The sequence below is a fragment of the Otolemur garnettii genome, unplaced genomic scaffold, assembly GCF_000181295.1.
Source record: "Otolemur garnettii isolate 467f Iridium unplaced genomic scaffold, OtoGar3 scaffold00184, whole genome shotgun sequence".
NCBI classification, from domain to species: Eukaryota; Metazoa; Chordata; class Mammalia; order Primates; family Galagidae; genus Otolemur; species Otolemur garnettii.
In genome coordinates this window covers 2,432,531-2,444,456 of record NW_003852579.1, presented here as the reverse complement: position 1 = coordinate 2,444,456, position 11,926 = coordinate 2,432,531, and the positions used below count along the sequence as shown (strand labels likewise).

Sequence of the window (11,926 nt, the reverse complement as noted above, 5' to 3'; positions counted from 1 at the left end):
CCAACTCCTGGGCTCAAGCGAGTCTCCTGCCTCAGCCTCCCAAGTAGCTGGGACCACAGGCGCCCGCCACAACGCCCGGCTACTTTTTGGTTGCAGCCGTCATTGATGTTTGGCGGGTCCGGGCTGGGGATTCGAACCCGCCACCTTAGGTGTACGTGGCTGGCGCCCTAGCCGGTTGAGCCACAGGCGCCAAGCCTATAGGGCCATTTCTATCAACAGCTTTCAGTTTCTTGAGCAGAAGGGCCATGCCTTATTCCCCTCTGTATTATTTAATAAAGGGGCACAACCTTGAAATGGTATGAAACAGTATTAGAGCCACACTGGGAAAACTGGCAGCCTCTGAAACAGGGTCCTACTAACAGTTTTATGGTCAAAGCCCACATTAGCTTTGGTATCAGCCAATGGGGAAGGCAGTGTGGCATGCTGGGAAAAAATGTGGGCTCTGGAGTGAGATGGACCTGGGTGTGAGTCTCAGCTTCACCAATGACTACAACTAAATAAATGAGATGGAAAAAATCATGACCTTTTTGAACTTCGGTTTCCTCCCCATAAAATGAGTGTCCTGGGAGCGATGACCAGAAAGTCCCTTATGAGAGTGAAATGCATCGTGTCCAGGAAAGTGCTCTGTTAACTTTAAGATGCTATCTGGTTTGTGAGAGGCAGTGGGGATGCATGACAGAGGACTTCCTGGAAGACGAATGCCCATTTTCCTTTACCCGGGGTCAGAATACAGGATGTCACTCCTTAGTGGATTATGCCTCAATGTAGCAGGTTGCAAGCAGCCTTTTTTAAAAGTTAAAATTGAGGAGAATCTAATAAAAAATAACAGTGCATCGTCACATATAGTAAGGGTATCTATTGTTCCAAGAACCTTTGGTTTCCATTATAAGTAGTATTTATATCTTTATATATATATATATACTGGATTGTAACGTAAAATGTAATCTTTACTATGAGTCGAGATCCTAAGTTTGTTTAACTCTGATCTAACTCATGCCACATCAGTGTGAAAAAGAAAAGTAGTGTGATGCACAGTGGACACTTAAGGGTGCACGTAGATCTGTGCACCGCAGCTGTAGGTTAAGTCAGAGGGGGCTTCAGGAGAGGAGATGCAGGCAACTGTCTGGTACAGTAAGACTCCAGCAAAGGTCCCTGGTCATGCCTGCTGGCTTTCTCCACCTAAGGCTCCCATGACCCCTCCTGCTGCAGTGGGGAGAACCTATATTTCCCTCTGTGGGAAGCTGGGATAGGCTTTTAGCCAGGCCCTGGGTAGTGGATGGTTACCTAATTTCATCAGAGCCCAACAGTTCTCAGTCTCATTTTCCTCACTGGTATGAGAGGTAGCTTGGGTGCTTTCTCCAGCCCCTGCCAGCTCACAGATAAGCACAGTGTGTCGGAAAAGGGCAAGAGGCCCATTTCCCCGTGGGGTAACTCTCAAGCAATGGCGGATGAGAATTGGTGGAAAACTAGCCCAGGTTCCTGTCGTTTAAAGGTTAATTCTGCAGTGGATTTGATGAGGATCTTCAGAGGGCCCCCAGCGGACTGAGCAGTGCCAGCCTTCATGGGCTCTGCTCCATGTGTCTCGCTCTCCCCACTTGCTCACTCCCTCCCGCTTCCTGGGATTGCCATCCAAACGGTCGGTCCCCCCCCATCCTCTTCTCAAGCTCTGCTTTCCAGGGAACCCTAACAAAGCACCTGGCTTTGTCATTTACTTGCTGAGTGATCTTACACAAACAGTTTACCTCTCCGGACCTTGATCTCCCTGTTTATAAGAAGGAAGAAGAATAAAAGCAATAGGCACTGTATGCTGGGCACTGTGCTGAGTGTTACATTGCAGTGTTTCATGAACCTCAGAGCTCTTTTTTTTTTGAGACAGAGTCTCAAGCTGTCACCCTGGATAGAGTGCTGTGGCGTCATAGCTCACAGCAACCTCTAACTCTTTGGGCTCAAGTGATCTTCTTGCCTCAGTTTTTCTATTTTTAGTAGAGATGGGGCCTCTCTCTTTTTTTGCTCAGGCTGGTCTTGAACTTGTGAGCTTAAGCTATCTGCTCACTACTCCCAGAGTGCTAGGATTACAGGCGTGAGCCACCACGCTTGGCTCCTCAGAGCTCATTATTCTCCATTTTACAGAGGAAAAAATCTGATGATGTGAAAGGTGAATTCACAGTTAGTGAAAGGTGATGCTTGAGGTCAGACCTACGTTGTTTATCTAGGGCTTGAACTCTTAAGCAGTGATGCTGGTGACCTCACTGCAATGCTTTGAAGATTTAATGCACTCAATGGGGATAATGCCTGTGAAGGCTCTTATGTGACCTGGAAAGTGCTATGTAAATGCTGAGTGGAATTATTAACACTAAGTTCAGCGTTTTACTGAAAACACAGAGGTTGTGCCTATCTTGTCTGGCTTTGAATCCCTAGAGCTTAGCACAGCTCAACACATTTTTGCTGAGTGTCAGAATTCCATGCCGAGCTCTAGGGAATGTGACCCTGTAGCAGTTTTCAAGAGCGTACTCCTCGTGAGGTTTCAACATTGGTTCCTGGGAGCCCCGCTGACATCTTTCTAAGTGAAAGCTACAATGACATATTTTCCCAAGTTAGAGACCCATCACCACCATGGACCCCTCACTGGCAAGTTCCTATGGTCTCAGGGTCAGGATTTGGGCTACACCCCAGTTGGGAGACCCAGGTCTGCTCCCCCACCTGCAGTCCCCTACCTGGCTGCAGCTGCTCGAAGTCCATCAACATCCTGTAGGCCGTACAGGGATTGACACTCAGGGTGGCAGCACACTGAAGAGGGATGTCACTTGGAACCCTCATCAGTTCTTCCTCGCTGAACACAGCCTCGGTCTGCCAGGTTCCTGAGTCAGAGGATGAGGCCGGGATCATGAGAAAGGACCCTTTTGTACCCCAACCCCTCCTCAGTGGATGGGCACTGAAGACAGCAGACTCTGAGTAATGCTTAGAGAAAAAAAAAAAAAACCCTGGAAGTCCCTTTCTATGTGTTTTTCTCATGATAATTACACAAGCTAGGCTATTACTCCCATTTAAACAGTGTGGTAAGGGTAGATCAGAAGAGGCTGTATCTCTGAGTTACCATTAGATTTAGCTAAGGTCACTGTGCATGTTACTCATATTACTGCACTCTGGAGGCAAAATACTGCAGTAACACCACCACCAGGGCAGGAGTGGTGAGAAGGCCCCCGTTTACCTGCAAAGCCCTCATTCTTCTTATCTAGGGCAGGTTGGCTTGGGTGGTATTATGGAAAAACGCATGAAAGAAGAAGATACTTTAGTATGTAAATGATGTTGTAATATGTAAATGATACGACAGTACAAATCAAATGAGATACAGAAAATGGAAAACACTCTGTAACCTGGAAAGAGATGACCATTAAAGCCCCATCCTACATGTTAGTTCCAGACAAAAGAATCACAGAATGTTAATACTGAGAAGGGCCCTGCGGAGTTTCTAGTTTGAACTCCTCATGCAGCAGGGGAGGGAAACAAAGCAGTGACTTCCCCAAAGCCACCTGGCTCCTCTGGGCAGAGCTGGAACTAGAACCTGGGTATCTGGCTGCCCCCTCACATCTGTAGTTGTCACCCTGTGCCCACTGTGGCAGGTACTTTAATGCTGACACAGTCCTTACTTTCACACTAGTGGACTAGAACAGGTGAAAAGAAAAACCAGCAGATATAGTAATTCTAAGTTATAAAGAGACAGTGATGGTGAGAGAATTATTTTAAATTTTTTATATTTTTTTGGCCAGGTGTGGTGGCTCATATCTATAATCCTAGCACTCTGGGAGGCTGAGGTCTGAGCTCATGAGTTCAAAACCACCGTGAGCCAGAGCAAGACCTCATCTCCAAAAAAAAAATAGCTGGGAGTTGTGGCAGGCACCTATAGTCCCAGCTACTTGGAAGGCTGAGGCAAGAGAATTGCTTAAGTCCAAGAGTTTGAGGTTGCTGTAAGCTATGATGCCACAGTACTCTACTGAGGGTGACAAAGTAAGACTGTCTTAAAACATTTTTTTTATTTTTTATTTTTTAGAGACAGGGTTTCACTCTGTTGTCGAGGCTAGAATACAGTGGCATGATCATAGCTCACTGATGCTTCTAATTCCTGGCCTCAAGTGATTCCCTACCTCAGCCTCCTCAAGTAGCTAGAACTACTGATATGTGCCACCAGGCACAGCTAATTTTTAAATGTTTTTTCTAGTGATGTGGGTCTTACTATGTTGTCCAGGTTAGTCTCAAACTCCTAGCTCCAGGCAATCTCCCTACCTTAGTTTCCCAAAGCACTGTGATTACAGACATGAGTCACTTTTTTTTTTTTAATTCTCATTTATTTTGTGTGGGAGAATTGGCAGAGAATTACTTTAGACACGAGTCAAGAATAGCTCCTATGGGGGGTTAACAAGCTAAGAGTGAAAGGAGAGGGATACTAACCACTCAAAGAGCACAAAGAATATCACACACATAGGAAGAAGCATATGCAAAGAGTCTGAGGGGAACAGATAGAAGAATAGGGCTGGAAGAATCCACATGGGAGGGCAGAGTGATGGGAAGAGTGGCTTGAGCTGTGGCTGTGGCTGATGGGCAGAGCCAGATGAATGTTAGACTTCCATGATGGTGACCCACAGTAACTGAGTTCCATGTCAACCACTAATCTATATGTACATGAATATACATGTATTGGAAACCTGTGTTTCACAGAACAATATTTACCCCTATGATGTGTGATATACTCTTTTATTATTCTGCTCTGCTGAATTTTAGTTTTAAAAGTACTATTTGCAAACCACCACTCTGATTTAACTAATGGCCCACAACCTATAGTCTGAAAACACAGGGCTGAAGGTCACGACATGGAGAGTGGATCTTATCTTAGTGAATGGGAAGCCTCTAACAAGCTTTAAGAGGAGCCTGGGGTGATCTGATTTAAGCTTTAAGATCACTCAGCCAGGTGCAATGGCTCATGCCTCTAATTTTAGCACTTTGGGAAGCCAAGGTGGGAGGATCACTTGAGACCAGGAGTCTGAGACCAGCCTGAGCAAGAGTAAGACCCCGTCTCTACTAAAAATAGAAAAATTAGCCAGCACCGTGGCAGGCACCTGTAGTCCCAGCTATTCAGGAAGCTGAGGCAGAAGGGGGACTTGAACCCAAGTTTGAGGTTGCTGTGATCTATGGCATGGCACTCTACCCAGGGCAACAGGGTGAGACTCTGTCTCTCTCTCAAGAAAAAGAAAATCTGGGCATGGTTGTAGGCACCTGTAGTCTCAGCTACTTGTAGGGCTAAGGCAAGACTGTAACTTGAGGCTCGGCGCCTGTGGCTCAAGCAGCTAAGGCGCCAGCCACATACACCTAAGGTGGCGGGTTTGAATCCCCAGCCCGGGCCCGCCAAACAACAATGACGGCTGCAACCAAAATTGGCCGGGCATTGTGGTGGGTGCCTATGTTTCCAGCTACTTGGGAGGCTGAGGCAGGAGACTCGCTTGAGCCCAGGAGTTGGAGATTGCTGTGAGCTGTGATGCCATAGCACTTTACCCAGGGGGATAGCTTGAGGCTCTGTCTCAAAAAAAAAAAAAAAAAAGACTGTAACTTGAGCCCAGGAGTTGGAGGCTGCAGCAAGCTATGATGATGCCACTGTACTCTAGCCAGGGCAACCGAATGAGACCCTTTCTCAAAAAGAAGAAATCACTTTTTTGCTGGGTGGTAAAGACTGTGCGGGGGAGGGGGCAGGTGGAAGTGAGAGGCCAATCAGGAGGTGTTTGCAGGGGTCCAGGTAGGAGATGATGGCTGCCTAGACCAGGACTTTGGGGGGGGGGGTGAAGAAGAGAAGACGGATATTTTTTGAAGATGGAAGCAACAGGATTTGGTGAGGACCAGGTGAGAGGGACAAGACCACACTGATACAAGCAGGATCCTGTATGAAGAAGGGGTGAAGAGTATGACCCTTGGAGTCAGATAGGCTCCAGCCACGGCTCAGCCATGTACTCACTATATCACCTTAGGGAAATTCTTTGGTGCCTTGCTGGCTCAGGGTCTAGTGGCCATATCTCAGGGCCCTTGGCCTACACTTCCAAATCCCTTCGGTGCCCACTTACCGGTCAGTTGCCAACAGTATCCTGCCACTATGTGGTCCAGCTATGGGAAGTAGGGGCAGCCTAGGCAATACTAAATGTGCTGCAGGAGAGGTGGCGGGCTTTAGGGACTAGGAACTGGGGAGGGGAGGCAGGAACATTCTTTTTTTCTTGAGACAGAGCCTCAAGCTATCCCCCTGGGTAGAGTGCCGTAGCATCATAGCTCACAGCAACCTCCAACTCCTGGGCTCAAGCGAATCTCCTGCCTCAGCTTCCCAAGTAGCTGGGACCACAGACACCCGCCACAACGCCTGGCTATTTTTTGGTTGCAACTGTCATTGTTGTTTGGTGGGCTTGGGCTGGATTTGAACCTGCCACCTTAGGTGTATGTGGCTGGCGCCTTAGCCACTTGAGCCACAGGTGCCAAGCTGGCAGGAACATTCTTTATTAAAGGCTATGCCAATTCCAGAGTAGGTATGTAGCTGAGAAAATAAGAGGCGGAGAAGTTGAAAGATTCCTCTAGAATCCAGAAGGTGCCTTGGCATTTTCTGGCCTTCCCCTACTTGGTCTCCAGATCTTCATAATCATCTCTCTCATTCCTTTTAGCTAACATTTACTATGCTCTGCACCACATACTTAGTGCAGGGCTTTCTACACATGAAGTCAAGGAGGTTTTCTAATTCCCCTTATGGCATGACAATAGAAATCCAGCCCTTGACATGGACTTCTGGGGCTTAGCAGTCCCTAATCCTCTTCTGAAAAGAGTCTGGGAGGGAGGCAGGCAGTGCTCGTGGTTATTATCATTATTATTATTTATTTATTTATTTATTTGAGACAGAGCCTCAAGCTGTTGCCCTGGGTAGAGTGCCATGGCATCACAACTCACAACCACCTCTAACTCCTGGGCTCAAGTGAGTCTCCTGCCTCCACCTCCCCAGTAGCTGGGATTACAGGCGCCCTCCACAACGCCCAACTAGTTTTTGGTTACAGCCCTCATTGTTGTTTGGCGGGCCCGGGCTGGATTCAAACCCATCAGCTCAGGTGTATGTGGCTAGCGCCTTAGCCGCTTGAGCCACGGGCGCCAAGCCTATTATTATTATTTTTTAAGAGATAAGAGTCTCAGGCTCAGTGCCCATGGCTCAAGTGGCTAAGGTGCCAGCCACATACACCTGAGCTGGCAGATTCGAATCCAGCCCGGGCCTGCCAAACAACAATGATGGCTGCAACAAAAAATAGCTGGGCCTTGTGGCGGGTGCCTGTAATCCCAGCTACTTGGGAGGCTGAGGCAGGAGAATCGCTTGAGCCCAGGAGTTGGAGGTTGCTGTGAGCTGTGATGCCACAGCACTCTACCCAGGGCAACAGCTTGAGGCTCAGTCTCAAAAAAAAAAAAGTGAGACTCTGTCTCAAAACAAATAAATAAAAGAGACAGAGTCTCATTATGTCTCCCTGGGTAGAGTGCAGTGATGTCACAGCTCACAGCAATCTCCAACTCTTGGGTTTAAGCAATTCTCTTGCCTTAGCCTCCCAAGTAGCTAGGACTACAGGCGCCTGCCACAAAATCTGGCTATTTTTTTGTTGCAGTTGTTTAGTTGGCCCAGGCCAGGTTTGAACCTGCCACACTGGGTGTATGTGGCTGGCGCCATAACCACTGTGCTACAGATGCTGATCCATGCTCGTGGTTATTGACAAGGGCTTTCAGGGTTTGAAACAGAAACCCTTAGGCTTTGGAGTTGGAGAGATCGGCTCTGCCACCCACCAGGATGTGACTATGAATTAACACTTCACCTTTTTTGTATTTTAGTTTTCCTGATCTACAAAATGCAGAGAATAACACTTATGTCATGGTGTGAAGATTAAACTAAATGACGTTTGTACAGAGACTATCACTGTGTCTAGTACATAGGAGGTGCATAAAACATGTTGCTTTCTTTTTTTTTGTTTTTTTGAGACAGTCTTTCTTTGTTGCCCTTGGTAGAGTGCTGTGGCATTACAGCTTACTGCAACCTCAAATTCTTGGGCTTAAGCAATTCTCTTGCTTCAGCCTCCCACACAGCTGGGACTACAGGCACCCACCACAAGGACCTGTTATTTTTTTTGTTGCAGTTGTCATTGTTGTTTTAACTGGCCTGGGCTGGGTTCAAACCCACCACCCTCGCTGTACATGGCTGGTGCCCTACCCACTGAGCTATGGGCGCCACCCCCTGGTGCTTTTTTGTATTGATGGTGATTTCTAGGTTCTAGCTCTGAGGACTTCCATTCCTCACTTATCTCCATCATCTAATGTGGGGGCCAGCAAACTATTGCCCTTGGGCCAAATCTAGTTCACTACCTGTTTCCTTAAATAACATTTTATTGGAGCATAGCCACGCTCACTTGTTTTCTTTATTTTTTTTCATTAAATCATAGCTGTGTACATTAATGCAATCATGGGGTACAATGTGCTGGTTTTATGTACTATTTGAAATATTTTCATCAAACTGATTAATGTAGCCTTCACCGCATTTTCTTAGTTATTGTGTTAAGACATTTATATTCTATACTTAATAAATTTAACATGTACCCTTGTAAAATGCACCATAGGTGTGGTCCCACCAATTACCTTCCCTCTATCCATCTTCCCCCCTCCCCACCCCTCCCTCTCCTCTTTCCCTTTCTTCTTGGGCTATAGTTGGGTTATGATTTTTGTATGAAAGCTACAAATTGGTTTCATTCACTTGTTTATGTATTGGCTGTGAGTGTTTACAACAGCAGAGTTGGGTAGTCACACTAAAGATGGTATAGCCTGCAAAGCCTAAAATATTTACTCTTTGGCCCTTTAAGAGAAAGGTTTCAACTGATCTAATGCATACAGAAGTTTAGCATTTGCAAAAATCACTGCATGATTGTGCTGCATAAGAGTTTGTTGATATTTGCAAGGCAGTTAACTATTTGCTCCAATTCATGGGTGAAAAAACCGAGGGATAAAAGTAGTTGTGACTTCAACAAGGTTATACAGAGGAGCTGGAAGAACCTGCATGTGACTCCCAGGCCAGAGTTCTTTCTAGTGCCCTGTGCTGCCTCAGGAAGGTGTAGAGCAGTGGTTCTCAACTTTCCTAATGCTGAGACCCTTTAATATAGTTCCTGTGGGTTGAGACCCACAGGTTGAGAACTGCTGGCGTAGAGTGTTTTCCAGTGGGAAAGTTGGTTGGCAAAGATCAATCCACACACTCTGGCCCAGTCTCTCCTGGGGCTGGCTGCATGTGGGAAAAGGTGGGCAGCTGAGTACCATGAAAAATAGCCACAATCTGGCCAGCTGAGGACTTAGGTATAAAGGACCGCCACTCTTACTAAACTGCGGTCTCTGTGAGAAAACCTCGTCTGTTCACTGCTGTATCCTAGATCCCAGCATGCTGCAGATGTTTATGAAATGCTTACTGAACAAACTGGCTTAACTGTAGTCCTCAAGTTATAAAATCCTCATCCTAACTGGCATGTTGCATAAAAGATCCACCTTTTCTCCAGGGAAAATCCCTGGCTGCCACCACCACCACCACCATACATACAATTACCTGCAAAGCTGGCACATGTCCTCTATTCCCCTCTCCAAATTCAAAGTATTAAGTCCTTTCACTTTAGTAGCTCTTGAAACCACTCCCTCTTTTCCAGGCCTAGGGTATTGTCTCATTCAGAACTTTGTTATCTGAAGCCTGAGCTGTTTGCCTATCTCCTTGCTGGCTTCCTTCCACCACTCTGCCTTTCCAGACCACTCTTTGCATTGCACAGGTCTGATCAAATCATTCCTTTACTTAAGTCTCCACTGGGCCCCCTCTGCCTGTGGATGCAGGCTTCCATATCCCAGCTCCTGCCTACCTGTGATTACAGCACTTTTAATACTGTTTTGCATTAAGTATTTTTCTATCCCCGGCCTCCCATCCTAGCTAACAGTACTCTGAGGGCAGGGACTATGTTAGATCCATCTTTCTTTTTGAGACAGAATCTCACTCTATTGGCCAGGGTAGAGAGCCATTGTGTCCTCACAGCAACTTCCAACTCCTGGGTTCAAGGATCTTGCCTTAGCCTCCTGAGTAGCTGGGATTACAAGTGTGTGCCACAGTGGTTGGTTAATTTTTCTTTTAGTAGAGATGGGGTCTATCCTTGCTCAGTCTGGCCTTGAACTCCTGAGCTCAAATGATCCTCCCTCCTCAGCCTCCTAGAGTGCTAGGATTACAGGTGTGAGCCACCATGCCCGCCGGTGCCTGACCCATCTTGGTGTGACCTTCACTCAGCACAGGGGCTGGCCCAAAGCACTGGCATCTGTAGTTAGTAAATCCTTGCAACTCTCAATCGCTCAGATGGCTGGACTCTTAACCAGGTGGGTGTAGGAGAGGGTGGAGCTATTCTTGACAGCTTTCCTGATCTCAGAGAAGCAAAAGAGCTTGTAGTAGACCCCAGTTATTGTTTTGTCTGGCTTAAGTATCTTTTTCTTTCTAGAAGGGCTCCTACCTAACCATAAGCCCCCACCCTCTATATCACAGAGGTAGGCAAGACACTAAAATCAGAGCAACTGGAGTGGCCCAACTACATCTCCCAGGTGACTGGTTCAAGGCCCACTCAGGGCCATTCTGGTGGGTGGATATGGCCCTGTTGGACATGACGATGGAGGATGTACTCAATTGTACTCATCTGAGAACATCTCAGGATGACATAAACCTCAGGCTGCTGGAGGTGTGTATCAGAGTGGATTTGAATTTTAGCTCCACCACTCACTGGATGAGTGACTCTAGGCAAGTTAATCCTTTACATTTACGGTTGTTTCATCTGCAAAATGGGAATAATAAAGTATTGACCTCACACTGTGGGAATAATTGAGTTAAAATATGTAAAGTGCTTACAATGGTAGAATGGTACATGGCACAAGGAGAGTTGCCAATAAATATCTGTTGCTATGATTGTAACATTATGTGGGGAGATCCTATCTGAGAACTAGGGAGAATAGGAGTTCTTTTTTTTTTTTTTGGAGACAGAGCCTCAAGCTGTCCCCCTGGGTAGAGTGCTGTGGCATCACAGCTCACAGCAACCTCCAACTCCTGGGCTCAAGTGAGTTTCCTGCCTCAGCCTCCCAAGTAGCTGGGACCACAGGCACCCACCACAATGCCCGGCTATTTTTTAGTGGCAGCCATTGTTGTTGTTTGGCGGGCCCGGGCTGGATTCGAATCCTCCACCTTAGGTGTATGTGGCTGGTGCCTTAGCCACTTGAGCCACAGGCGCCAACCTGAGAAAAGGAGTTCTAATTGCACTGAGATCCTGGATCAAACTGAACCTGAAGCTTTCTATCTTTTATACCTCTCAGTTCTACAAATCAATCAACTACTTTTTCTTTTTAAAAATATTTACTTATTGAGACAGGGTCTCACTCTGCTGTATGGACTAGAGTGCAATGGCATCATCATAGTTCACTGTAACCTCAAACTTTGGGCTCAAGTCACCCTCCAGCCTCAGCCTCCCAAGTAGCTGGGACTACAGGCATGCACCACCATGCCCAGGTAATTTTTTAGTTTTTTGTAGAGGTAGGGTCTTGCTCTTGCTCAGACTGGTCTAAAACTCCTGGGCTCAAGCGATCCTCCTGCCTCAGCCTCCTCAAGTGCTGGGATAATAGGCATGACCCACTGCACCTGGCCCATTATTAAGTCTGTATACTTATCTCCAGTAGGGGTGGGAGCTGAGCAAGGAGAGAAGTGTTGTGTTTCTATGCTCTGGAGGTGATGTACCTGCATTCCCATTTCCGCAGGCTCATACTGATTGGAGTGTGACTCTCTGTATCCCTACATCCCTAAACCCCTGCCATGTGGTGCAACAGAGAATACAGA

At 46.8% G+C, this 11,926-nt stretch overlaps 1 protein-coding gene across 2 annotated transcripts in view; it reads right to left on the bottom strand.

Moving 5' to 3' along the window:
* MECR (mitochondrial trans-2-enoyl-CoA reductase) overlaps positions 1 to 11,926 on the bottom strand; it is a 36,991-nt gene that overhangs the window by 9,858 nt on the left and 15,207 nt on the right. For both annotated transcript variants that reach the window (XM_023507441.1, XM_003800764.3), the window contains exon 4: positions 2,715 to 2,858. In XM_023507441.1, the coding sequence (XP_023363209.1) occupies positions 2,715 to 2,858 (144 nt within the window). The remainder of the gene's footprint in view (positions 1 to 2,714; positions 2,859 to 11,926) is intronic.